At 41.6% G+C, this 26,981-nt stretch overlaps 2 protein-coding genes across 7 annotated transcripts in view; one reads left to right on the top strand and one right to left on the bottom strand.

The window, feature by feature from the left end:
- Positions 1 to 139: 139 nt before the first annotated feature.
- Positions 140 to 8,885, top strand: swap70a (switching B cell complex subunit SWAP70a). 2 transcript variants are annotated; one of them, XM_058089222.1, is made up of 12 exons: positions 140 to 806; positions 2,653 to 2,793; positions 3,740 to 3,913; positions 3,973 to 4,197; positions 4,267 to 4,413; positions 4,490 to 4,598; positions 4,676 to 4,857; positions 5,630 to 5,737; positions 5,907 to 6,073; positions 6,673 to 6,871; positions 8,220 to 8,316; positions 8,469 to 8,885. In XM_058089222.1, exons 1-12 carry the CDS (start codon positions 711 to 713, stop codon positions 8,585 to 8,587), a joined length of 1,764 nt encoding a protein of 587 aa, XP_057945205.1. In that variant the 5' UTR covers positions 140 to 710; the 3' UTR covers positions 8,588 to 8,885. The 2 variants fall into 2 exon arrangements, with proteins under 2 accessions (XP_057945205.1, XP_057945206.1); XM_058089223.1 differs by lacking the exon at positions 2,653 to 2,793.
- A 3,655-nt stretch (positions 8,886 to 12,540) lies between these two features.
- The window catches only part of sbf2 (SET binding factor 2), a 77,526-nt gene continuing 63,085 nt past the window's right edge, over positions 12,541 to 26,981 (bottom strand). For 2 of the 5 annotated variants that reach the window (XM_058088768.1, XM_058088772.1), the window contains 15 exons: positions 26,000 to 26,083; positions 24,826 to 24,900; positions 23,427 to 23,605; positions 23,183 to 23,359; positions 22,886 to 22,987; positions 19,396 to 19,581; positions 18,366 to 18,492; positions 18,002 to 18,129; positions 16,595 to 16,819; positions 16,403 to 16,510; positions 15,904 to 16,097; positions 13,846 to 13,933; positions 13,631 to 13,762; positions 13,442 to 13,558; positions 12,541 to 13,347 (listed from right to left, as the gene is read on the bottom strand). In XM_058088768.1, the coding sequence (XP_057944751.1) occupies positions 13,460 to 13,558; positions 13,631 to 13,762; positions 13,846 to 13,933; positions 15,904 to 16,097; positions 16,403 to 16,510; positions 16,595 to 16,819; positions 18,002 to 18,129; positions 18,366 to 18,492; positions 19,396 to 19,581; positions 22,886 to 22,987; positions 23,183 to 23,359; positions 23,427 to 23,605; positions 24,826 to 24,900; positions 26,000 to 26,083 (1,904 nt within the window). In that variant the 3' untranslated portion in view covers positions 12,541 to 13,347; positions 13,442 to 13,459. The remainder of the gene's footprint in view (positions 13,348 to 13,441; positions 13,559 to 13,630; positions 13,763 to 13,845; positions 13,934 to 15,903; positions 16,098 to 16,402; positions 16,511 to 16,594; positions 16,820 to 18,001; positions 18,130 to 18,365; positions 18,493 to 19,395; positions 19,582 to 22,885; positions 22,988 to 23,182; positions 23,360 to 23,426; positions 23,606 to 24,825; positions 24,901 to 25,999; positions 26,084 to 26,981) is intronic. The other 3 variants (XM_058088770.1, XM_058088769.1, XM_058088771.1) reach the window with 3 other exon arrangements.

Raw genomic sequence — 26,981 nt, forward strand, 5'->3', positions numbered from 1 at the left:
TTGATTTTTTGTCAAGTAGCCTTGAAAGGCGACCGGAGGCATTTCTAAGGTGTCAACAACTGTATTCATATGTAGCATATTGGATACGTCATAGCGCTATGTGATGCCTGATCTCTGTAAATTAATGACTAGCACTTTCATATTGTTCAGGTCTCCTAGCCTTCTGTATCAGACTGCAATTTTTTTTTTTAATTGAAGACTATTTAAAATGAACTCAGCTGTAACTTTGTTACTTTGCGAGCGACTTCAGCCATGGCTGCTCGTCTGCATACAGAGAAGATCAGGGGGCTACTTAAAAACATTAAGAGATTTGTGCAAGAGGAGAATGTTCTTGGTGTTCAGTATGGCTACAGGATGTGTTAATGAGCACTGATAGTACAATTGATCACATTATTGAAGCATGTACAATTGGACTTATCGTGAAGGTCTCAAGCATTTGGTTGGTGTATGGATGAACCATCTATATAACGACATATTAAAAAAAAAAAAGTCAAGAGAATGTATGACCCAGCGAGTTTTATTATACAGACATGCATTTGCAAATGTGGTGATGCTTTGTTTCGACTACTTCAAATGAATATACACTCCAGGGTTTTTTTTTGGTGTGTGAACGGAGGGTGGCGCTATAACACAACTAGAAATAGGCAGTCTGAGACAGGAGGACAGAGTTAGACATAACACTTTTATATACAGACACAACCAGGCACAAAATGTGGCTCCGTGAAGACATTTTAAAGTCTATATGGCACGTTTTTACAGCCTTGGACGTGGACCAACGTGGTAAAGTGTCCAAGTCTCAGTTGAAGGTGAGCATTTCATTTAATGACATCACAAGTATAGCCTAGCTACGAACAATTTAGGCTTGTTTTGTATGGGATAGATGCCACTTTGATGCTACAGCTAAAATGGCACCTACGTAGTGACATTCACTTACATTGTTGCCATGTTATGTTTTTATTCATAACTTTGCTTGTGTTGCTCCATATGACGTAGTTTGTCCTAAGATGGGTTGTTTTCATGAAAAATCCTCAAATTAAAATTCTAAAAATTATTCAGTCAGACACCCAGGTAAAACACTCGAAAAAACTACCGTTAAAAAACAAAATTTTTTTTTCAAATAGAGTTCTACATGTCTTATTTTTCTTAAGTTTCACACCGCTTCGGATCCCTAGAGCAGTTACATTTTCAACTCGAGTTCTAATAAAAAAAATACTAAATGTAAATATGACTTATTTTTCTTAAGTTTCACACCGCTTCGGATCCCTAGAACAGTTAAATTTTCAACTCGACTTCTAATAAAAAAAATACTAAACGTAAATATGTCTTATTTTTACGTTTCACACCGCCTCGGATTATTATTAAAGGGAGGGGGGGTCCAAACACCACATGGCTCTGTGTGGAAAAAGTGCCCCCTCCATTCCCACCCCACAGAAAGACAGCAATAGAGATCTATCAGGCGGCGAAATGCTATAAAGACATTTCTCAAGTTTTGGGACTCCAGCAAACCACAATGAGAGCCATTATCCACAAATGTTGAAAACAGTGGAGAACCTTCTCAAGAATGGCCAGCCAATGAAAAATTACCATGAGAGAGCAGCAACAACTCATCCAAGAGGTCACAAAAGACCCCACAACAACATCCAAACAACTACGGGCCTCACTTGCCTCAGTTAAGGTCAGTGTTCATGACTCCACCATAAGAAAGACACTGGACAAAAACGGCCTGCATGGTAGAGTTCCAAGACAAAAAACACTGCAGAACAAAAATAACATTAAGGTTTCATTTCAATTTTGCCAGAAAACATCTTGATGATCTCCAAGAACTTTGGGAAAATACTATTGGGTCTCATGAGACTAAAGTTGAACTTTTTGGAAGGTGTGTGTCCCTTTACATCTGGTGTAAAATTAATGCCACATTTCAGAAAAAGAACATCATACCAACAGTAAAATATGATGGTGGTAGTGTGATGGTCTGGGGCTGTTTTGCTGATTCAGGACCTGGAAGACTTGTTTTGAACCATGAAGTCTACCGAAAAATCCAGAATGAGAATGTCCATCTGTTTGTGACCTCTAGCTGAAACCAACTTGGGTTCTGCAGCAGGACAATGATCCAAAACACACCAGCAAGGCCACCTCTGAATGGCTGAAGAAAAACTAAATCAAGACCCTGGAGTGCCCTAGTCCTAACCTGAATCGTATTAAGATGCTGTGGTATTCCAATTTGGCTGAATTACAACAATTCTGCAAAAACTAATGGACCAAACTTCCTCCACAGCTCTGTAGGAGACTCATTGCAAGTTATTGCAAACACTTGATTGCAGTTGTTGTTGCTGCTAAGGGGCCCTAACCAGTGATTAGGTTTAGGGGGCAATCATCTTTTCACACAGGGCCACAAGTTTAGATTGGTTTCTCCCGTAATAATACAACGGTCCATTTAAAAACTGCATTTTGTGTTGTAATTGACTAATATTTCAATAACAAAAAACTTTTGTTTCACACCACAGTAACTGTTTATGTGAAGTATAAATATGCTAAACATGTGAAAGCGAAGTTTTTTTCTTTCACTTGGTCAGTCGTGCTTGTAAAAGTGTCATTTTTGTTTTGCATATGGTGGTTTGTGTTCTTGACACTTGAGTTGTCATGTTTCTTGAGGTGCTGTCCCACAACCTGTGCACCATCATGAAGATCCCTCATGACCCTGTAGCTCTTGAAGAGCATTTTAAAGATGACGATAAAGGGCCTCTGTCCAAACAGGGATATATGCCCTACCTCAACACGTTTATTATTGACAAGGTGAGCACACAGAAGGAGGGGGACTCTACTCGCCATACTTTAAAGATGTCTTTTCTAATAGTTTTGTGCAACTTTATGGACACATATAGTTAGTATACTGTCATTTTAATACCTTTAATACTAATAGTAATAAAAATACTAATATCTGTCACACTGTATCATAGTCACTTCATTGCAATACTGTACATATTACTGTTATTATATATTGTCACATCCATACTGTGCATACTGTTGATAATCTGTATAATCTGCAGTAGCCATATTATAGTCATTTATATCCCTGTACATATCCTCACTGTATTATAGTCACAGCCTGTTATAGTTTGTACATAGATCTGTCCATTTACAGCTCTATTCTATTTCTACATTTACTTACTACTAAGGTACTTCTGGTTGGATGCTAAGTGCATTTTGTTGCCCTGTAAAAGTGACATTAGCAATAACAATAAAGTTGAATCTAATCTAATCTAATTTAGCATATTGATTGTGCTTCTTTTGTAATTCACAACATCATAGATGGATATTTAGATGGCGAATGCTACAATGTTTAGATTAGATGGGCAACAAGTTTTCTTGACAGAATTCATTATTGGCACATTTGAAGGCAAATGAGTGACTTTCTCTGTTTGTACTCACAAGCTGTTTTCTTGCTTCTCTCTGCTCAGCTCTGACTTGAATTAAAATGAGGCCGAGCAAGTTGCTCAACACCGTGCACACTCATGGTTTCTGAAAAGAAACAAACATTCATTGGTGACTTAATTAGGTGCATCTGCACAAACAGAAATGACAGCTGAAAAACTTGCTTTTCCCAAACATAATAGAGAAATATATTATTTGACAATGTGGTAATAGTTTAGTGTGTGTAAATCAGCAATGACTAATAATTATACATACCTATAGTATGGATACTGAAATGAAAGTGCTTCATTCTGCTCGTCAATTGCAGGTCCGAGAGGATTTTGATGTGTTGGAGTTCAACCGGATGTGCTGGACACTGTGTCACAAGAAAAATATCACCACCAATAATCTACTCATCTCAAACTCTGATGCTTTTAAAATATGGTGCATCTTCAACTTCCTGTCTGAAGACAAGTACCCACTTGTTATTGTACCCGAGGAGGTGAGGAAAAAAGCTTGGGTTTGTCTTTTCTTTGTTTCAATATCTGTCTGCCTCCTCAGGTTGAGTACTTCCTGCAAAAGTTAACCGAGGCCATGGGGAACAAATGGAGCGAGGAGAAGTTCTCAGATGCCAATCTCCAGCTGAACAGGAGAAGCTGCTTGACCGCATGGGAGATGATCCAACTGGTGGGAACAGGGACCTTCAGCAAGGGCATGGACCGGCAGAGTTTGTCCATGGGCATCAACGAGGTCTTCCAGGAGCTCATACTGGACGTGCTAAAGCAGGTTTGTACTAATGACATGAAAATAAACCCTGTCAGATCCATATAATGTGTTGCCTGTATGCATGAACAGGGCTACATGATGAAGAAGGGCCATAAGAGGAAGAACTGGACAGAGCGCTGGTTTGTACTGCGACCCACTTCACTGTCCTACTATGTTTGTGAAGATCTTGTGGATATGAAAGGACATATCACTCTGGACCAAAGCTGTTGTGTGGAGGTACAGCAATGTAACATGTACTGTCTGTGTCTGTTTTACTGGAGAAATGGCCGACATGCATCTTCTTTTTCTGAAGTCTCTCCCAGACAAAGAAACAAAGAAATGTCTCTTCATCATCAAGTGTCCTGATAAAAGCTTGGAGATCAGCGCATCCGATAAAAAAAAGAAACACGATTGGATTCAAGGTGGCGGATGTTCATGTCCCATTGCTCAGCCTTTGCTGGTTGAACTGTTCCTGAACAGTTGCTCTCATTTATCCCAGCTATTCAAACTTGCATCCAGCTGCTGAGGTTGGGGCTGGCGTCCCCTCACCGTGAGGCCAGGCTGAGGCGCAGGGAGCTCCGGCAGAAGCAGATGGCGAAGGAAGAAGACCTGGTGGAAAGGATGAAGATGCTCCAGGCGGCCAACGAAAGCAACCAGATGCAGCTGGAGGCCATGTTGAAGGTGCTGCTCCTATGACACACTAAGACATACGTTAGTAAGACGCTTCACACAATTATTTCATTTATCATCATTACTTCAGGGTGGTTAGCGCGCAGACCTCACAGCTAGGAGACCAGGGTTCAATTCCACCCTCGGCCATCTCTGTGTGGAGTTTGCATGTTCTCCCCGTGCATGCGTGGGTTTTCTCCGGGTACTTTGGTTTCCTCCCACATTCCAAAAAAAAACATGCAAGGTTAATTGGCGACTCCAAATTGTCCATAGGTATGAATGTGAGTGTGAATGGTTGTTTGTCTATATGTGCCCTGTGATTGGCTGGCGACCAGTCCAGGGTGTACCCCGCCTCTCGCCCGAAGACAGCTGGGATAGGCTCCAGCACCCTCCGCGACCCTCATGAGGAAAAAAACGGTAGAAAATGAATGAATGAATGATTACTTAAATGTACCTGTTGTAGTACATTTCGTAGTACATTTCCTTCTGTCCAAAATACTGCTAGATGCTCAGCTAGCATTCTCATTCGCTTCACTTGAGCCATTGTCAAGCCGCATCATTACTGTTAGAATCCATGATGCTAATTATACATAGAAATACACACGGTGCAGCAGAGCATGTACACTAAAAAGGAAGTGAAAGCTTGTATGCAAACATTAGTGTATATCATAGACACCTGCATCTTTGACATTATGACTACCCTTTTCACCTCACATATTTCATTTTTATAGAGAGCCATGTTTAAGTATCCGAAAGTGGTCCTGATGTGATTCTTTGCTGGCAGAAAATGAAGACGGTTGCAGCCGAAGTGGCAACAGAAGAAGAGAGGAGGAAGAAGTCTCAGTCAGATCTCCAGGATCGCCTCAGGCTGGACCTGGAAAGAGAGAAAATGGTGAACAAACAAACCAGAAGTCAGTTTATTTGTGGTTTTCCAGGAAGCAGCAGCTAAAAATAAAGATGTTGACTCATGTGTGCGTGTTCATCATCTGCCATTTATCAGCAGCTGGACACAAAGAGTCAGTGAGGAGAATAATACATGACTGTCATGCGTATGTATGTAGGTGCGTCAGCACATGGAGGAGCAGGTGGCCCAAAAGTCCAGCCAACTGGAGCAGTACCTGCAGCGTGTACGGGAGATGGAGGACATGCACCATCAACTGGAGGAAGCCTTGAAGAACGAGAGGCGGGCCAAACAGGATGAAGAGGCTATGCGCAAGCTGCAGGCCAGGTCTCACACGCATTGCCCATAGCTATTTCACATACGTCAGTACACATTTCAGCAACATTTCTATTAGCTTAGAAGGCACAAAACTACATTAGAGTAGTCAGTGTACAGCTTGTAAAGCATTATAACTTTACATAGCTAGCATTGTTAAAATAGCTGGCAACACAAGTGACTATGCATTTTGTTCGATGTGTCAATATTTAGTGTGAGTGCCATTGTTATCTAGTGTTGCCTTAATCCTCTTGGGCATGGAGGTCACCAGAGCTACACTGGAATCATCACAGAGATGGTGGATGTTCGTCATTTTGCTCACTTCCACTTTTCTTAATCTTCAGAATGTCCCATATGTTATTAATGGCTTCCTCAACAAGGCTCTTGATCATCTTGGAGGTGTGTTCAGGCGCCTTATCATTTTGGAAAACATCTTCCAAGGGAAGGGATTATGCTCTGCTTCAGAATGTAACAGTACATGCTGTAATGAAGCACAGCTCCCCAGTGCAGGCAGCACTCATGCAGTCCCAGCCAATGATGCTTTGCTGTCGGTACTCATTTGTGTTGACAACTACAAAAGGAACAATCTTTGTTACGTGCATACCACATAGGCTGCTGGAAGAGGAGACCACCAGGAGGGCACAGCTGGAGCGTCTTCACCTTCAGCAGAAGAGGGCGCTGTGTCAGACGCGGGCCGAGAAGCAGGAGCTGGTGGCAGAGCCGCTGGCCCAGGAGGGAGACCTGCAGGCCGCCATGCAGCAGCTGGAGAGAGTGGAGAGGCAGCGACACGGAGCTCTGCAGAAATATGAGGTCAGGACACAGGCAGACGATTACATTGCACCCTGGAAGGATTGTGCTGTGATTTATACACGGAGGAAGTCCAAGCATCATCACAGGAAGTGCCTAGAACAGGGGACTGAGTAAGGTTTATGCATTTCCACTTTTTTTTACCTATAAATGTAGTTAGACTGTATAGTATTCTTGGCTTAAACGATGCCAAAGTTTCATATAATGAGGTTTACGCATTTGAAAGAAATTTGGGATGGCTCTAAACCAGGGGTCTCAAACTCAATTTACCTGGGGGCCACCAGAGCTAGGTTCTGGGTGAAGCCGGGCTGCATCAGGTTTAAAAAAAAAAACAAAACAAAAAAACGCATTTATTAAAAACTGGCAAAAAAAATCTATAAAAAAAACTATCTTCAATGCTTTTGCTTCTGCTATACCCTACACTTTTTCAGTACTTTGGTTCCGGTTTTCCACACCAAAATATCTGATAAAACATTCCACTGTTCTCAAATATCTTAATTTTTATTTTTCTATTCACAAAATAAGATAAAAAATACATACATTAAGAATAAAGACAATAAATCAATCAATCAGTAATAAATAAGTAAAATAATAATAAAACAGCAAATAAGAAAAACGTAAGAAACCACATACAGTTGGTAGAGAAATTATTTTTTTCAGATTCAAATGTACAGTATTAACAGTTATTTAACCTTTAACATGAACATTAATGAAACTTCATAATTTGACCCAATTAGCAAGTTAGCATCGTACTCAGTTCCATCTGGGAGCAGCGTCGTAACTTTAACAACATATTTGATGAGATGCTTTATCTTGATGTGTATTTTCCTTTTTATTCCAAATCATTTTCTGCATTTATTTGTACCCAGCGTCATAAGCCTTTAGCTTCATTGCTAATCCAAAGCAAAACAGGGGCGGGGTAACAGGGTAGGGTAACAGGATGGGCGGGGCAAAATCAAGTTAATTGTGTCCGGTGTGCACACAGCTTTAAGCTGTCATTTCAACATTAAACTTTGGTATCAAGGTGGGGGCCTCAAAGTTTGAGACCCCTGCTCTAAACGCTCGGTTTCAGGGGGGCGTTGCTGTTCCTTTGTGATGTCACAGAGGGGCGACTCTTGGCTGTAGGCAATACACTCTGTAATGACCGCAATTCTACTACCGATGTTCTGCCAAGATTCGGTGCAGTTCGTAAACGCGGCTCCCACGGCACCGTCGGTGTCTCTGACAAAGTGTGTCCGACAATGAGTCCGCTTGCATGATTATATGGAAACAGGATTGCACCAAGTGTCCTGTGATTGGTTGGTGAGCAGCCCAGGCTGGGATAAACTCCTGCTCTGTGGTTGTCATACAGGAAGTGTCAAGAACTCTGGAACGAGCTGCTTACCAGACCAAGAAATGGAAAGACAAAGTAGCCAAACATGAAGGACTGTTGCGTCTCATCCATCCAGGTAGCCGCCATCTTTTATCAGCACCACTACTACAGTACATCCAATCATATCCAAGATATTGTTGTGTTTTTCCTTCCTGTCCTTTTTGGCTTCAGTGATGACCAGTCTGGTTTTGTCTTGATCAGAGTCCTCGCTGTCTGTGCTCTTTTTAGGCGGCAAAGGTCCTGATAGGGTCACCAACTGGGGACCCGCTTCAGTCACAGACGTGGAGCTGGAGATGAGAAAGAAGTCATGGCAGGAGAGGAAAAACACGCAAGCTCAAGCCCAGTGAAGCCATCATAGTACTCACCTTTGACCAGCGTCCTCTCTAGGAGTACAGCAGTCGGCTTTACTCTTACTTTGCGTTATCGGTGCTAAACACAGTAGAGGAACCTCAGTTTGCATTTTTATGTTCCAAAAGATCAGACAAAAATGGAAATGTATGAAAAAAACCCAAGCAATTTTAAATTTTTTCCAAAAATATGAACACAAAACACATTTAAGTGTAGATAATATTTCAGTGAAGGCTGGTATATGCTTCAGCTTTTTTCTATTGATATATAATTTGGTATTAAATTGGTCCAGACGATTTTTTTTGGGGGGGGGGGGGGGGGGGGGGTCACTGAATGCGGTGAGCTGAGACTACTCACCTTTGCTTTCTCTAGTATAAAAATAGGCTCAGTCTTCTTCTTAGCGTGCTCTCCTATACAGACTCATGGTGCTCTTTGTTGCCTAAAAAAATAGCTCCAGAATGAACAAAGAGTCCACTGGGCCGGACCCAGTTGGCGTCAGTTCGCGCCAATGCAATTTGCTGTGACACCTCGTGTCGCCAATAAGGTGCCTAGTGGCGTGCAGTGGCTCAAACTGCCCCCCAACTGGCTCGTGGTGGCCCGTAACGCCGGCAAAAATTTAGCTTGGCGGCAAGAAAATTTCTAAATTTTAAACAAGTGTCCACCAAGTGGAACCAAATGTCGAACAATCCACCCATTGGGATCCACTGGAATGTAGTGGCGCGAGCCAAGTTGTGGTAATGATGCTGGGGGTCCACTGGGCCGGTGCCAGTTGGTGCCAAAGATTATGTAATTGGCACGTAGTGGCTCACTGTGGCGCCGGCCCAGTGGACTCCTAGAATCATGCAGTGATGCATTAATGCAGCGGCCCGGCAGCCATTTGTGGCCCGCAGCAGGTTTTGTATTGGCCCCTTGCACATTCTAGAAATATAACATAAACAGCAAGTCATTTTACACGAATAAAGTCTAAATATTAAAAGAAAAAAGTTGTAACATAAAAAAAGTCATCAAGAGAATAATAGTCATAATATCATAAGGAAAAATAACATTATTTCAGTAGAAAAAAATTGTGTTGTGTAAAAAGTTAAAGTGTTTAGAGAATAAAGGCAAAATATTATGGCATTAAAGTCATTGTTTCATTATAAGAATGCTAAAATAGGTGGAAAATAGAAAATAATTGTTAATTACAATACAAGTAAAACTAAAAAAAAACAGCTGTAATTTTACAAGTTAAAACATTAAGACAAAAAGAGTCGCAATTTTTAGAATAAAATAGTAATATGAGGCAAAATGATGTCATTTTAGCAGGAAAGTTTTTAAATAATTACCAAAAAATATGAGAAACTAAATAGTTATAATTTTTGGAGAGTTATGCTGGATCTATGACTATAAGAAGAACAAAGTCATAATATCACAAGAAGAAAATTCTAATAATATGCTTTTTTCACCTATATGACAAAGCTGAAGATGTTAGCATTTTGCATTCCAATGTGAAAAAACTGGGAATAAATTGAAGTCATTTACAAGCCTCCAATGTGTGTCATGTTTTTTTTGCCAGCATGGATATGAAATGGGTATTATATTGTTTTAAAAAGTCTCCAGTTGGACTTGTTGAAACTTGCAGAGACCAAGTATAATTATAATTCCCCAGCTGGAATCAGTCTGTAGACTAACTCACAGAAACTGAGTCACCAACTTGTGGATGCTTTGCTAGGTAATCATTTTCGTCGAAAACCGAAACTCACATAAAACGATATTCCACCAAAAAATACTTTACTTTATTGAGGGGCAAACACTTTGATAATATATATTTATAACTAATATATTTATATGACGTAATGTATCCCACAAATAAAGACATTTGCAATTTTAACGTTTATTTGTCGCCAGTGACCCTGCTTGTAATGACGCAAAATGTCCACTGGGTGACGACATAAGTACATCTTTCTCAGGCATGACCGATTAAAGTGCACGACCAGGACAAAAGTCTTGGGACACACCTCTTTAAGTCTTAAACTACATGTCTCAGGGGTTGAAAGGAGAGATGTAGTTAATAACATCACTCTTTTGGACCATCCTGCATGTCTCTCTGATTTAAATCCCATAGGGGATCCCATTTGGGGATGGATGGCAAGGGAAGATTATAAAAATGGCCATCAAGTCATCTTCACCACTTGGAGCAATGTTCTTAATAGCCTCCTGGAAATACTCACATCAAGCATGCCCAGATCAATTTTTCATATTCTACTCAGCGCAACATTTCTAACGTCTTCCGCCTCTGGTACACCCCAGGAAAGGCTCGCCTCACATTTTCAAAATGAAACAAATATGGTGCCGCTTCCTTTTTTTCTCCATTGCCAGGTTTCACAACATCTCTGCATTCCAAAGTGAACATCATCGCCTGTTTCTGAAAAAAAGAAAAAAAATCCACGTCCAGTCCAGAACGAATTCATTTGGAACCCTCGTGCAACATCTCCTCACTCAAACATTCTTCAGGATTGTACAAATATCTGACAGATGTGTCTTTGGATGGTGACCTCACAGGCCAAAGCTTCACAGCAGCAGCAACAACAGAAAGACATTAAGAAGCTGAAACCATTTTGGAGGTCACAGACGGTCCCGTGGCCCCTGTGCCTACTTTTAGGGGTCCTGAACGCAGACTTGCCTTGATTGTTGCTTACATATTTGCCTCCTTCATCACATTGTGGTTACATAAGAGAATGAATGCGTGCTTGTCTAACTTCATTACCCAAATCTGTGGGGGAAACATCGTTGTTTCATGGTCACAGATGATTCGTGGAAGAGGCCAAATCCGGAGAGGGCTTCCATATGTTGGATGTTTGCTCCGCACCTGCTGGCTTTCCGAGCAAGATGGAAGGTTCCACAATATTGCTGCAAGTTTAAATGAAACATTTTAGAAAAATACTTCATTTGAATGAGTTGAATAGGAATGAATGTTGTATTAAAAAAAAGATCCATCATGTTAGAAGAATGTTGTCACCGGAGTTCTTGGATGGATGGGAGAAGTTCATTCATGGCTGTGTTATTGTGAGCCCACTCCCTTGGACGAGAGGCAAATCCACACATGATTTCAGGATGCAAGATACCTTCTCTTGTGCTGGAGCCTATCCCTTTTGTCTTTGGGTGAGAGGCGGGGTACACGCCAGCCAATCACAGGGCACATATAGACAAACAACCATTCACACTCACATTCATACCTAATAAGTTCATTCATTTTCTACCGTTTTTCCTCAGGAGGGTCGCAGGGGTGTGGGGGTGGTGGGTGCTGGAGCCTATCCCAGCTGTCTTTGGGCGAGAGGCCGGGTACACCCTGGACTGGTCACCAGCCAATCACAGGGTACATATAGACAAACAACCATTCACACTCACATTCATACCTGATAAGTTGATTGCACTTAAAAGATTACATTAAGTGTTGTTTAAGTTATTGTTTTTTTAAGTACAGTCTAAACAAAAAGGTACACTTTGTTGAATGTTAGTTTAATAGTTATTGCTACTTAGATGATTTAGATGTTAATTATAGAAAAACAGTGGAATCTACTTAAAAAGTACAATTGTTAAAAGTTTATATTTTAAGTCAAATGCCCTTAAAAGCTTCCATTTTTGCTAACTTTTGCCTGCTGTCATTCCTGAGCAAGCGCTGCACTGTTGGTGCCCCAATATCACAGTTAAATCAACTTTTGGAGACGGTCCTGATGCTTGCTGGACTTTCTTGAACCTCTCTTGGAAGTTATTGATGATAAAAATTTTTACTATTTTTTTACTATTTTAAAAAGCTAACTCCAATAAAACCTGTACAAAGATAACAATGCTCAGTTTTGATGAGAAAAGTATGAATTTGACGTGGTTATAGTTTGCAGAGGTGTAGAACATTATAACCGGTACAGACTCGCTAATGTAGCTAAATAATATCACCAAAATAAAGTTCCAACCCTCATTATAAAAGTGGTCTTTTATTGTTAGAGGTTATTCGTGACAACTTTTACGAGTGTCAGCTACACAAACAAAAGTTGTGACTTTCAAGTATGTCTGATTTATTTCCATAAAAATTAGTGTCGGCACAAAAAACATTGGCACAAAGATTCAGCAACAACAACAATAAAAAAAAGATATCTTTGTATAGCTTCATTTTCTTTTTGTGTGTAAAAGCTGCATTACTTACATATTTGTTTTGTTTCTTGAGTAAAAGCCCTTAAAAAAACAAGATGTCAACAAACAAGAACAGGCCACTCGGGTATCAGTTCACTTTTAAAAACACTTATTAGTCACTTCAGGAAGGTTAGAAAAGGTCACAAAACAAACAATATTTACACAAAGTCATGATAAAAAAATAATTTACAAAACACGAGACATACTCGTTAAGCCTTGATGGACATTCAACATAGAAAATCGAGAAAACATTAAATAGAATAATAACCTAAGATAACTTTTCAACTGGTTGTGCAAATTGTGTCTTTTTTTTTTTTTGGAATTGAACACGTGACCCGGCAGTAGGAAAAGGTCACAAAGAAGCTAATAGTAACAATGCCTTCCGTTGGGAGCTCCAAGTGCAAACTATTAGTATTAAACATCTCTGAGCTGATTTGCTGATTCAGCAGTAAAATCACCTGGTAGTAAAATAGAACTTCCCAGTGTCTTATTGCTTATGAATGTTAAAAAGAACTCCCCCCCCCCTCCAAGAGAAGTGCAGTGCAGACTTGAGAGTGTTTTTTCCCGCTAGCAGCCACTTTCCGAGTCCTTGCTAGTCCCAAAGAAGAGAAGCAGAGTTAAACCACTGTCAAGTCTCCGATGCCGCCTTTGTTGTTCCTTGTATGATATCGATAACCTTGCCTGACCTTGTGGAGACGCGGCTCTCAGGCGTCAGAGATGCAGCTCTGGATCTTGTCCATCCACAGCTGTGCACTGGCCGCATCTGCCGCGCAGAAGTTGTATACCCTTTTGCTTGTCTTCAGCTAAAACAATAATATATATATATATATATTGACCATATTCTGTATTATATTACTCAATATGTCATCACTTACATCAAAGAAAGCCTTTTCACTGATGTGTTTGGGCGCCCCAATTGTCGGTGCCCCCGGGATCACAGACTCCACCTCTGCCAGCTCGATGTGACCTCGACAGTTGGTGTCCTCGCCAGTTTCATAGTACCTCATCTGTCACCATAACAACCAGGTCCTAAACTTCCCCGCCGACATCACTCCACTCATTGATGCCACCGATTGGCTGGATCTCTTACCTGGTGCTTGGTGACATCCAACACAAACCAGCGAGGCTTCCAACTTTTCAGCAGCGCTCCACGTTTGTACAGGATGCCCTCGTACGACCTGAAAGTGGATGCAGAATCTTAGCATGTAGCATTGTATGCTAACATAGGCATAAGACTTTCTTTATTGTCATTGCACAATAACACAGCAGTGAAATTGCCAACGAAATGTTGTTGCCTGGCTCCCGTGTAATAATAAATAATAAATAATAATAAATAGATGACATCTAACATACACCCAGCTGGATAAGGAATTATCCAGCTGGGTGTATTATTATCGCAGCTAGTCCTGCGACTTTTACTTCGGAGCGACTTATATTTGGTTGTTTTTCCCTACACTGACAGCCACAAGAGGGCGCTCTAGGTTTGTGTCTAGGAGAGAAAACGATCAAAGCTGATTTGTCAACATGAGACAGAGGGAACGCATCTGTTTCTCCTATCACTATCACTCGTGATCAGGAAAAAAGCCGAAAAAAACAAACAAAACATCATTGTGTACTTCTATAGAGCAGCTACACACAAATAACCTGTACAGAAAGCTTTCTAGATCTTCCAGAATCTGCACCTACTCCAGCTGTATTTCTTTGGATTTTCAAATTGGTCTGTTGTAATGTATTCCACCCACGGCCCACTCCACTGTGATTGGTCACACTCATCTTGTACACAGGCATGCCCGTATAAGGAAGTCCAGCTCACTGTGACTTCACATTCTCTGACACGGAGTGTTCAAAGCCATCCCAAACTTCTATCAGGCCTCACTTCCAAATGCACAAACCTTATTTTCTGGAACTTTGGCATCATTTAACATGAGAATACAACATTCTAAATACATTTATAGGTTAGAAAAGTGGAAAAAGTATAATAGGTCCATGTTAAACACTTTGCCATGTTTTCTCTTTTTGTTCTATGACAGTAGTGGTGTTGCCTTTATATTTGTATACTTGCTCTTTCACCTCCTTATAAGCCTCCATGATGATTTCTGCTAAATATGCCGCTCTCGTTGCCATGATGAATCGGTGACTTGGTGATCAATAGGCGGGGCTTATTTAAGTGGGCGCACTGATACAGAACTAGTTTCACCTGGCTTGATTAATCCTTGTCTGCTCATCCAGGCTAGGTCTTTCATTCATTCATTCATTCATTCATTTTCTACCGCTTTTCCTCACGAGGGTCGCGGGGGGTGCTGGAGCCTATCCCATCTATCTTCGGGCGAGAGGCGGGGTACACCCTGGACTGGTCGCCAGCCAATCACAGGGCACATATAGACAAACAACCATTCACACTCACATTCATACCTATGGACAATTTGGAGTCACCAATAAACCTAGCATGTTTTTGGAATGTGGGAGGAAACCGGAGTACCCGGAGAAAACCCACGCATGCACGGGGAGAACATGCAAACTCCACACAGAGATGGCCGAGGGTGGAATTTAACCCTGGTTTCCTAGCTGTGAGGTCTGCGCGCTAACCACTAGACTGCCGTGCCGCCCGGCTAGGTCTTTGTGAAACTAATTAAGCATGGACACTGTAGGTTGTGTGAAGACTGCTCAATCATCGATCCTGGATGTCTGAATCCTACATCCATCCATCATACAACAAGCCCCAGCTAGGCAATGTTCTTTGGAGAGTTCCATCAAGAGACTTGACCTCACTGAGGATAGGTGTGAAGCATTCACACACAATTGGATTGGAGTGGATTTGACACAAAAGAGGATTCTATGATTTATGAACAATGCATCATGCAAACACAATAAAATACAACGCCTCAAGCGGCATATTAGCATTTGATCTGTGGAAGTTTTTTTGGAAGACAAAAACTACAATTTGCAAGACGTCAGGGTTCTTGTGATTGGGAGTGAAATATCTCCATTTCAGTGCCAAGAGGCTGCACATTTTTACAGCCGATGGCCACCATCATAACTCGCAGCATTCCTCAGCGCTGACTTAAAAAACGGACAGCTTCCCTGCACCGTCTGGGAATAAATCAACTGTGAAGCTCAGACTGAGGGGGAGGGGGTGTTCACGACCCACCTGTTCTCCTCACTCTTGGGGGTGAACTGGTTGTAAAGTGTAGCAGCGCGGCGGTTGATTCCGTTGGAGGTGGCTGTGCTTCGGTCTTCAGCCAGCCCGCTGTCTGGCAGGTGCAGCATCGAGCGTCGGTGGAGTGCCTGTAGGCTGGACGTGGGAATCAGGCCGGAAATGGACAGCGACTGCTTGCCGAGCTGCTGATACAAAACGGGACAAAAAAAAAAGCATTTGAAGGGAAAATGTGTCTTAGTACAGATCTGACTGTGTTCCTGCTGAGTCCCCTTGTCCTTTCTCTGCTATGTGGGTCAATGGAGCTCTGTGTCACATGTTGCCAAGGAAACAACTTTGACACAGGGTTATGCCAATCTTGAAATGATTACGTCCAATGAAATCTCCTTGGCAACAAGTGTAAACATGTGATGTGGCCTAGCTGCTACAGTTTTACTGGAAATGTGTCCCATTTCTCAAATGAAAAAAAATGTTTCAGGTCACTGCTACATACAATTCCTTCTTGTTTGATGTCTTCCTGGATGCTGACACACACTCGGTCCAGAGTGGTCTGCCATGTCTCAGAGGTCTGGTTCACCTCTCCTTCCAGCCTCTCCATGTCCTGTGGAAGTTAAAAACAAGCCACGATGATTAGAAATATGGCTGATGAGACAAGAGTTTGATGTTTCATGAAAGGAGGTTTTACAGAGAGCAGTTTGGTGATGGCGTCAGGCTGAGCTCGGGTCACGCTGCTGTAACAAGGCCACACAATCCTCCTCTTGCTGCTAGAGATGGTCTGAGGTTCCTCTGAGTAGTCCGCCCTAACTGCCATCAACCTCCAGTCATAACATGGCCCCGTCGACAGGGTCTCATCCATGAAGAAGTCCCACTTAGTTAGACTGGGGATGCCAACTGAGGGCTTCAGGATGGTCTGTAAGTAATTCATCGGAACAAAATGTTTCAGAGTGATCGACTAATAAAACGTTAATTGCAGCCCTTGCATTATTTAGATTCCCTGCTTGTTCATTTCAAAAACATGCTAGGTTAATTGGTGACTCCAAATTGTCCATAGGTATGAATGTGAGTGTGAATGGTTGTTTGTCTATATGTGCCCTGTGATTGGCTGGCGATCAGTCCAGGGTGTACCCCGACTCTTGCCCGAAGACAGCTGGGATAGGCTCCAGCACCCCTGTGACCCTTGTGCAGATAAGCAGTAGAAAATGAATGCCCCATTTTATATACCCACCTTTGCTAGAATGAGCAGCAGCAATACTGTTGCTTTCCTGCAGAGCTTGTCTGATTATGTTAATGTCACTTCTGTTATAGAATAGTAATATTAATGTATTATGGTCTGTAACAATTAGCAGGGTACACAAAGAATAAAAGAAGCACAACGTAAAGTTGAAAATGTTTACATGAATAACAAAGCCCTGTCTTGAAATAGATGGATAACCTTTTGCAAAATGTTATATACCAAAAAAAATGGCTGGCGACCAGTCCAGGGTGTACCCCGACTCTTGCCCGAAGACAGCTGGGATAGGCTCCAGCTTACCATGTGACCCTTGTGACGATAAGCGGTATAGAAAATGCATGGATGTTTACATTATTCAGAATATGTATGCCATTATGTCATCATGGACAGGAGAACATTACAGGAGATCATAGCTTGGTCATGGAGCTCATACAAAGGGTTCGAGGAGGTTAGCAGGGGAACGCTCGTTGAACTAGTTCATCTTCCCAAATGTTTTTCAAGATGAGTCTTTCACTGTATGCTCTCACACAAACATCTTAGCTGCCCTACAATCACCTTTGAAAAACACATCCATCCATTTTTTTTGTTATTCATTGTTTATCCTTTAGAAAACAGAACAGTGGTTATAGTCTTGGAAAAACATGAATGTTTTCACTACTTGAGTTTCCATTTCCCATACTTTTCCTGACCTGGACATGTATCTAACCCTAAAATCAACATGCACGTCTTGACAAATTGGCTGTGGTAGTGCAATGTAAATGGAAGTGACTTCCCTAGCACATGCATTTTTGGAACAATCTAATTTTAAAGTTGTGGGACATGAGTTGTCAAACACTTGTTTGCAAGGAGAAAGACACTCACTTGGCTCTCTGATGCGCTGTACAGATAGTTGAAGAAGATTGGACTCCTTCGGTGCATCCTGTTGATGCACTCCCAGATACAGATGCCTCTCTTCGCCTGCTTGTCACCCTTATCATCAAACAACAAGCCTGCCAAATAATAACAGAAGACACTTTTAAGCAAAATGAATTATTGCTTCTGCAGATTGCTTTAGTTGTGTTTAAAGATGGAATTTCAGAGGGATTTATTATCTGACGAGGGAGTGTGAATGAGAACGATGTGTGCAGACAACTTGAGATGAATGTAGAAATGGGACAAAAGTCCAGCCAGTCAGTGTTCATTTCATATTTTTTAAATCCCTGCTGTTCTGAGTAAGAGCACCAACCATGTTCCAGGCGCTCGTAGTCGGAGTCCAAAAGAAAGTTCTTGAAGCGGTTGGAGATGTGGTGATAGGCCAGGAACTTCAGGTAGTACTGATTAAACTCAAACTCTAAGGGATGTTGCAACAAAATCTAAAAACACACACAAGAATGGACAAAGGCAGTTAGTCAGCAGTTCAGTGACGTTATGCTAAGGTCTTAATGAGCAACTGAAACAGAAACAGGAAAGTCCAAGTGGTGGTGGTGGTGTGGAGTTCTCGTGGGAGCAAACTGGGCCTTGATCATGGCCATTGCACGATTCAAAGCTAGCAGAGGGCATCCCAGCGGTGTTAAGTGGCCATCGGATATTTGAGGTCACTTGGGTCCACTAGCAAAACAACAGCTGTTTTGGAGATGAGGCACTTCTATTTTCAGCTCTTTTCTGAAGGCCTGATCTTCAGAACGCTACAGAGACACCCCCAGGGGCCCCCACCCTGCTATCAACTGCCAAAACTACACTTTAAGAAGCCAAATGAAGAAACTATGTGTTGATGTAAGTACACAGGAATGGGTGTGCACAGTGAACAGAAATACACAATATTGTCTAAAGTAAATTTTTGTATGAACCTCATGTGTTTGCACTTCACTGTTAACCCCCCCCTCCGAAAAACCCACACAAGCCTTCCTCTCAATCCCCCAAACGGCATTTTTCACGTGTTGCTCCAAATGTGAAGGGATGCTAAAACACGCAAGCACAGACAGTTCTATGCCGATCACTGGGTTCAAGCACCATCTGGGCTGCAGCCTCGCTGGTGCAATACGATGTTGACATCACACTTTCAACCTTGGGAATTCAAAGTGTAAAACTAAAGCAAATGTACAATGTTGCGCTTTTCGCCTTCTTCACCCTCACGCCTATTCGGTCCTCCGGAATGTCATGAGCTCATGTACAAGATATGAACAATGAATTGAGGAAGTGCATGAAAAGAAAAGTAAAAGCGAAGAGCGGAGATGTGCGAGCCTGTGGGATTTGGGAATGAGATGTTGTTGCCTCACCTGGTGCACGCAGTCCAGGAACTGCAGAAAAATGGGCGTAAAACCGCTGCCCTGACTGCTGGGACTCAGGTTGCTCCTTTGGCTGAACTTGTGGCCGAAGGAGAGCCACTCCTTCTCTAGCAGCACCTGAAAGCCCTCCAGAGTGCGGTAGAAGGGATCGCTCAGCAGTTGCACCAAAGACACAACCTGCATAGAAGAAGGAAAAGATTGAATGAGTTTCAATACAATAATATTCTTATTATATTTACCAACAATATTATATTTCTCTTATTTTCAGGCAGCGTGTCTACACCAAGCTATGTCAGTGTTACAGACATGTTATCCATTGTAATTAAGGTTTTTAAAAAAGCAAATACAGGTGGTCCAATGTTTACAACATCATGTTGCAACATTTCATGGTTCCGAACATGCTCCCATATACTAATTAAAAACTCTATTGAGAACTAGTTACAGTGCACACCAACTAAAGAAGGTGCGCCATTTGCAGCATATGAATGCAGTTTGTGCCTTGCACTGGGCGGAAAGATACAGAACAGACTTATTAGTCAACTTTTTGGACAAATTATATCTCTCAGGCGGCAGTGCGCACAAGGAAAACCGTCACCATGGAAGTAGAAAAAAAAAAACATAAAAAATGCTCCCAGATATGAGGCATTGCTTGACTGTTGCGACCATCATCAAGGATAAAGAGTCCACAAGAACAAAATGAGATGAGACTTTAATTTTATGAAAAGTACAATGGCCGCACAATGGCTGGTGGATGAGTGGTTAGTTAGCATGTTGGTCACATAGTCAGGAGATCGGGAAGACCCAGTTTTGATTCTCCACTTGGACATTCCTGTGTGGAATTTCGTGCATGCCTGGTTTTCTCCAGGTCTTGCTTAGATGTAAAAACTGTGTCCATTTCCCCCCTCACCTGCTTTTCACGAAGCTCCACTCTTTTGCTGTGTGTCAGTGTTCTACGCTAGCGGCCCGCCTCGTCCCCCAGAGAGAAAACAACTCTATGACTGACAAGAGGTCTCATTCTGTTTGCCATGAAATATATGTATGGAGCCTAAAGGTGCTGAAGCAATGTACAGAGTGAATGCTCTTCCTGCCTGCTTGGAGGTGAGAGATGAGGGGAACAGACATGCATGGGCTGTTAAATATTGATTTATTACGGTTTCATTATTGTAATTAGTGTATTTAAACTTTTTACATTTCCTTATTGTGTTCTGTGTAGTGTGGGTGACTTAGAATTTCAGTTATTTATTAGTATAAGTTAAGTTCCGACTTTCCCTATTCCATTCGGATCCGAGTACCACAGAAATAGGCGTCCCTGCCTACGGAACACACAAAGCAGCAACAACATATTTCTGTCATATGTGACACACATACATCAACCTTTGAAGCTGACCCTAATGTCAAACTAATCATCTGCTATCAATGACACTTATATAACAGCCTAGTTAAATGCAGGCTCACTCCACTTGCCCACACATGCAATATGCTTGGCGGGCCTTCCTGCCCGTCACCCCCAACACTACTAATGAGCCCTGACATGGATGGAATGAGTGGGGAAGAAAAGAGTTCATGTCTTGCCTGTAGGCTTTATAGAATATCCAACCCTGAGTGGTGGAGAAAGGCGATGGCGCCCCGGCACAGATCACTTAGATTACAGACTACAGGACATGGAGAAGATGTTTGAGAGGAAAAGCAGGGAAAGAGAAAGGAGGCAGAGGGTTAGACAACAGACACAAAAAAAAAGAGTCCGGAAAGAAAGTTTTGTTTCCTGTCTGCTGGGTGTCCTGTGGACAGCAGCCAGAGCATATGGATGCCATTTGCCTGTGCAAGCTTGATCATGACCTGGCGAGAAAAAAGCCATTCGTCTGTGGACAGAGAGCCTCGGGCCCAACACGTGCCTGGCAGAAGGCACCCACAAATTGTTTTAAACGGCAGCCCAGGACTTTAGACACCTTATAAACACATTGATGGACACAGTCTCACAACACAAATATGTGAAGAACATGAACAACATGGCTAATGAACATGATGAAGACACTGACAGGACCCTGACTGTTTACATGCCTTGGAACTCCTCAAGCCTTCTCATAATCCTTCACTGATTAATTCAGAAATGACACAATCAACTAGAAGATGAGCAGAGAACACACATTATACATCTACAATTTATACAAGGTCTACTTTAAAGGGGACCTATTATGCTTTTTCCACTTTTCTGACCTACAAATGTAGTTACAAAGTTGTATTGTCGTGTTAAACAATGCCAAAGTTTCAGATAATGAGGTTTCCACATTGGGAAGCAAGCCCTAAAAGACATTTGAGATGGCTCAAAACTCTCGGTTTCAAAAGGAGTGGTAAAACTGCCCCTTTGTGATGTCACAGAAGGGCAGACTTCCTTATATGGGCGTGGCTGTAAGCCACCGAAGCTCTTTGTCCCCAACGGCATTTCACACTGGACTGCTTTGTGAACATGGGCCAGTATGCAGCTGGCCCAAACTAGCCGACAAACTTTCCAACGTTACTTGGTCGTGTGGAAGAGTCAGAAGAGCAAGCAGTAAGTAACAATTTATCAGTGTCCGAACCGTGCTTATTTTGTCCAAGTCGTGGAGCAAAAGCACTTCCATATAGGCAGAGAGGTTGCTAAAAGCCGTTTCCCACCACAATTAGTGGCCACATTAGATGTTACCGATGCTGTAGAAAACGCTAAAATGCTAAAGCTACTTAGCACGTCTTGTGACAAACAAGATTGCTGAATTTACAAGCCATTTCTGCAAATATAGTGCCTCATATATAACAGATACTTTATATCTATGTAAAAATAGCAGTAATAATGCCGATGCATGCTGCAGTGGTATTCCAGATCCCGCTGTAAATGATGATGTCTTGCTTGAGAAATGAGAGTATCTCAGGTGGATTAGACACTTTGATAAGCCTTTTGACGAGACGGTATGATGGAGACAGGGCTCTGACAAATTCTGATCCTGGTAACGTTATAAATTTTGTCGTAAATTTACTCTCATCACAAACTTTTTCAAGCTACAACCTTATGAAATAGTAATGTCAAAACAGGACATCTTGTATAAATTGGGATTAAGTTATTACTTATGTGACGGTTAAACATATTAAAATGTTGTAAAGGTTGAAAGTTTTATGGTGTTTTACGGTGGTGGCTAAAGAGTTCTTTTGATCTCACAAAGAAAATGGAGGTTGATTGGGTCAACAAATTGTATTTGATCTTCAGAATTTCCACTGTGCAATTAATCCTGAATGATGGTGTTAAGGAAAGTAGCACACTTGGCATTGAAAGGGCAAACATGTGAGATGTTCTCTGCTGGAGTAGAGGAATGGCATGATGTCTGTTTTCGTTTCTTAACATGCCAATTTTCCAACTTCAGGGACATGTCATGGAAACGCTCTCCCTCTGAATCTGGGTGTCTTGTCGGCTTATTTAAGTGGGGAAAAAAAAGTATTTGTGCAGTGTTCTCACTTGCGTGGTGATGTCCCAGCCATCCTCCAAACTGAGCAGCACAGATGAGCCGCTGTCCAGAAGCTCCACCAGAATGAGAGCCAGCTGCAGAATCTTGTGAAGCTGTGACAAAAAAGCCATATGAGCAATTTATCTTAGCAGTAAATCACTTGGGAACTTTGCTTTGTTACTTTAAATAGGATTCACTCACTCTTTGACCAACAAGAATGTATGTGTCCTTATTAGACACATAGTAAAATCAAGCTCAAACAAAATCTGCTATCATGATAAATTCTTGACCAATGTGTGCTTTGTCACCTGCGGGATCCATTCAGAGTCCTCCAAAACTTTGAGGAAAGAGTCCTCAGAGTCAGAAGAGGTGACACTGGGAGCACAGGCCCTCAGCAGCTTCTTGAAGGAGCTTTTCACTTGCCTCGTGTCTGCAAAGTCCACTGGCACCAGCTCACAGTTGAGAGAAGAGTCTACTCTGAGGCCCTACGTACATTTCATGACCACATGCTCAGGTGAAAGAAGTTCAGAAACAGCAAACTCTGTCTCTTACCCTCAAATGCGACTTTTCACCAAAGATGTAGAGGGCAGCTTGCTGTTTGAGCAGCTGAGCCTGTAGACTGTTACTCCCTGCAGGGGGCGCCAAATCCTTCCCTGCTAGTCTGGCACCCACATCCGCTGTGGATGTGTGCTGGCTGAGCCTGCTGCTGGAGCGCAGGCTGGCCCACATGCCTGCAAACACAGAGACGCAAACAAAACTCAGACCACATATAACACACACACACACGCTGTCCCGTTCCAATGCCTCTGATGTACACATGCTGTCAAACAAACTAAGACTGAGTGATGAACAGCACATGCGCAGATGACGTTTACATGCACAGCAGCATAAGCAATTATGTAAACACCTTCATTCTTTAAGCACTTTGTGACATGAAACAGGCAGTGATAGATTAGAAGCAAAAGGGTGATGGATTGTTTTTCAGCATGTCAACAAATCTAGAAACAGTTTCTCTGAAAAACAACATGCAAGATGTTCCAAATATCACACTGAAAGGAAGGACATTTCGCAGTAATTCCTTTCAACTATTTAAAGCTCATTTTGTATGTTTACTGTGTCATCATGATGGCAGCCTTCATTTGATTCAATACATACAGACCAAAAGTATTAAATTGGCTCTCTGTCGCTCTCTCTCTCTCTCTACCAGACAATAAGTGACACATTTTTCATAGTTTTTTAAATGTTAATTCATACAGACTATCATGAACTGCTTTCCATGAACCAATGAGTGAACATTACTGTTGCCAGTCACACGAACAAAATAGCGCTCTTAGCTTGACATCGAGTATGAAGAATTCAATGCATTCAGTGATGTGGAATGAGACGCCAATATTGTCCAATTTTCAATTTCTGATTCAGATATCAACCGATATGTGTAACATTACATATATCATCATTCAGGACAGGAAGAGTGATGGATAAATCCAACCATCAATTGACATTTATTGTCTTGTTGCATTGCTGAAACTAAATGTGAGTTATTCCTTTGCAGTTACATTTACACTTTATCCAAGCTGTCTTCACTGAACTACGTGCACGGTCAGAGGTGCCGCATTTCATTTGATTCATGACAGTCTGCCAGGATAAACTGCTTCCTTTCCTCCGCAGTCTGCACTTGGCTTCCAACTGACCACAGACGGCCTTGCTGAGCCAACATATCAGCCATGGAAAGGGCCAGATGACAGCGGCCACTTTGGTTTCTGAAAAACCGCAGCTTCCAGAATTGCACTCTTTCACTCTAGTGATGATTAGTCATTAGTGGCTCAGAGGGAGTTTTGAGAATGGCGATATGCCCAGTTTCTTGTTAGCTTGTGAGAGAAAAGATGATGAGGTGTCAGAATGAGATGGAGCGCTGAAAAAGGAAAGGGGAGGCGAGGCAGTTGCACTCTACCTTGGTTGTGGATTCGCTGCTTACTGGTAGATTTTTGGTTTGAGTGAGTGAATAGTTTATCTCTGTACTCAAGCACTGGATGGTGGTTGTGTAGAGGAGGTCATGATGAACATGGAAAATAATGTCAATGTCATACAAACATTTGAGCTTATAACATTACAACATGGTCATGCATGATTAAATGGAGAGGAGCAGCTGAAGGTCACTTAAAAGTATGCATATGATTATCCATTGTAATGAGCTTACATTGCAGATGTTAGTTCTATACGTAGACAGAATTGGCACGGATATGCCTGATATGCAGGTTTTTGGAGGACAAGGTTCACCGTTTAATGTCAGGGATGCCCCAATCAGAGTTTAGAACATACTTAATGCTGCAACAAAACCTACATACATGTTGCCTGGTGGGTGCTCAGTTTATTTGTTTCAAACCATTCTTCCACATATACAAAAACAAATGTTAAACACACCAGAAACACTATTCCATGCTTTTTACAGAGTAATCTCTTACGCCCATCCTTGCTTCATTTATTCTAGAATTACTATGTCAGGTTTGAAAAGGCACACAAAAAATGCTGTGGAATGTGGCTACATATTTTAAAAGGTCAACCTGGCAATTTACAAGGAACTAATGTAGGAATGTGGCTATTAATTGGAAAGTGAATTGTGTACCGTATCCCACTGCAGTGATTAAAGCTACCGCCACCTTTGGAACAGTCAGTTTGGATTTGACAAATAACGTACTGGGTAAATTAGGCAACATAATGACCTATTTCATAAGTTTGTAAATGTCAAATAAATGAAACCAATTAATTTTTGTCATTTTCTTGGCATGTCTGGCACGCTTGAAGGTAGAGTCAGCACAAAAAATAATTTGTAAACTTCACTGTACTTAGGAATTAGTTGGAACGTGTTTTCACCTTCGACCTTGTTCTGAAACTGTGACTAATTCCTCAGATATGCACCGACACCAAGCACAAAGCCATTAAGCCAAGACAAAACATTCAGTACTCATACACCACAATACAATGACCTGGATGAATGAGAATATTCACAGGCATTCAGTACTGAAGTACTCCTTCTAATTGTAAAAGCACTCTTCAAAATTGCAAAATTATGATGCAAGGTAACTAATAATAAAGCTGTTTAATTTAGAACATTCTGTGACACTCACCTCCTCTTGTGAAGCTGTTTGAAAATGGAATGTCTAAATGGACAGGGGCCATCTTTGGCATTCTGGATGTTCTCCTTTCGCTGCCTAAGGGGGACACAACATTCATACATGATGCAAGAAGGTGCCAATAGTTATTTCCCATTAAGTACAAGACACAATACAGGATGTGTACTCATTTTCATAAACAACTGAAAATAAAATACAAATACAGTATCTACAATGCATGTTTGATATGCTGCTTGAAGTGTTTATGGCATCAAAACACATCTTGTTATTTCCGCCATGAAATATACCATTGTTGTAGCTACTACTGCCAGTAAAACATACACACCTCACAACAAAATATCCATTAGTGAATGATATTACTGTTGTGTGCGTTCCTTGCTGTGATTGTTAGCATCTGTTGCCGGTGTCACTCGTAAGTGTTGATGACCTGAATTTATTGCAGTCACTCATCTTTGTAACTGACCTTGCAGTCAATCTGTCACTTTCAGTAAGTAAATACATAATTTTAATAACGCTATGGGGTTTCATTCCAGGCTTACATACCTGTGGCCATTTTCTTGTGTGTGTTATGTCATAGTTATCACAACACAATAGTGAGTGTTGTTATTGTGTTATTGTTGTGAATATGTCACTTTCTTGGCTTTGGTGTGAGTTCATTGTTGCATGTGTTTGAATCTGGTTCCCGGAACGTAGTCAGTTAAGGAAACTCGATGGAGGGCATGTCACAATCACCATTTGAATTCACTCCAATTCATTTAAAAAGTGAGTACTTTCATTTTGTTACCATTTTTTAAATTATCATGAGTACTTTAAACCAAGTCGGATATGGCTTAAATGTCTCAACAAACTAAAAAAACTGTGCCACCATTTAGGATGCACTGATGTCTGTGGAGATGGATGGGGCGGATGGTGACCTTACATAACCTTTTATTGTACAGGTTTCCTTCCATATTCTACTGAATATCAGCTTTACTGT

This window comes from Doryrhamphus excisus, chromosome 12 (genome assembly GCF_030265055.1).
Source record: "Doryrhamphus excisus isolate RoL2022-K1 chromosome 12, RoL_Dexc_1.0, whole genome shotgun sequence".
NCBI lineage: Eukaryota > Metazoa > Chordata > Actinopteri > Syngnathiformes > Syngnathidae > Doryrhamphus > Doryrhamphus excisus.

Excerpts from the sequence above, each read along its gene's own strand:
- swap70a (XM_058089222.1), top strand. The coding sequence starts at position 711 with ATGTGGCTCCGTGAAGACATTTTAAAGTCTATATGGCACGTTTTTACA. Across the intron at positions 4,599-4,675 it reads GAAACACGATTGGATTCAAG|CTATTCAAACTTGCATCCAG; the intron begins GTGGCGGATGTT and ends CATTTATCCCAG. Across the intron at positions 4,858-5,629 it reads AGCTGGAGGCCATGTTGAAG|AAAATGAAGACGGTTGCAGC; the intron begins GTGCTGCTCCTA and ends CTTTGCTGGCAG.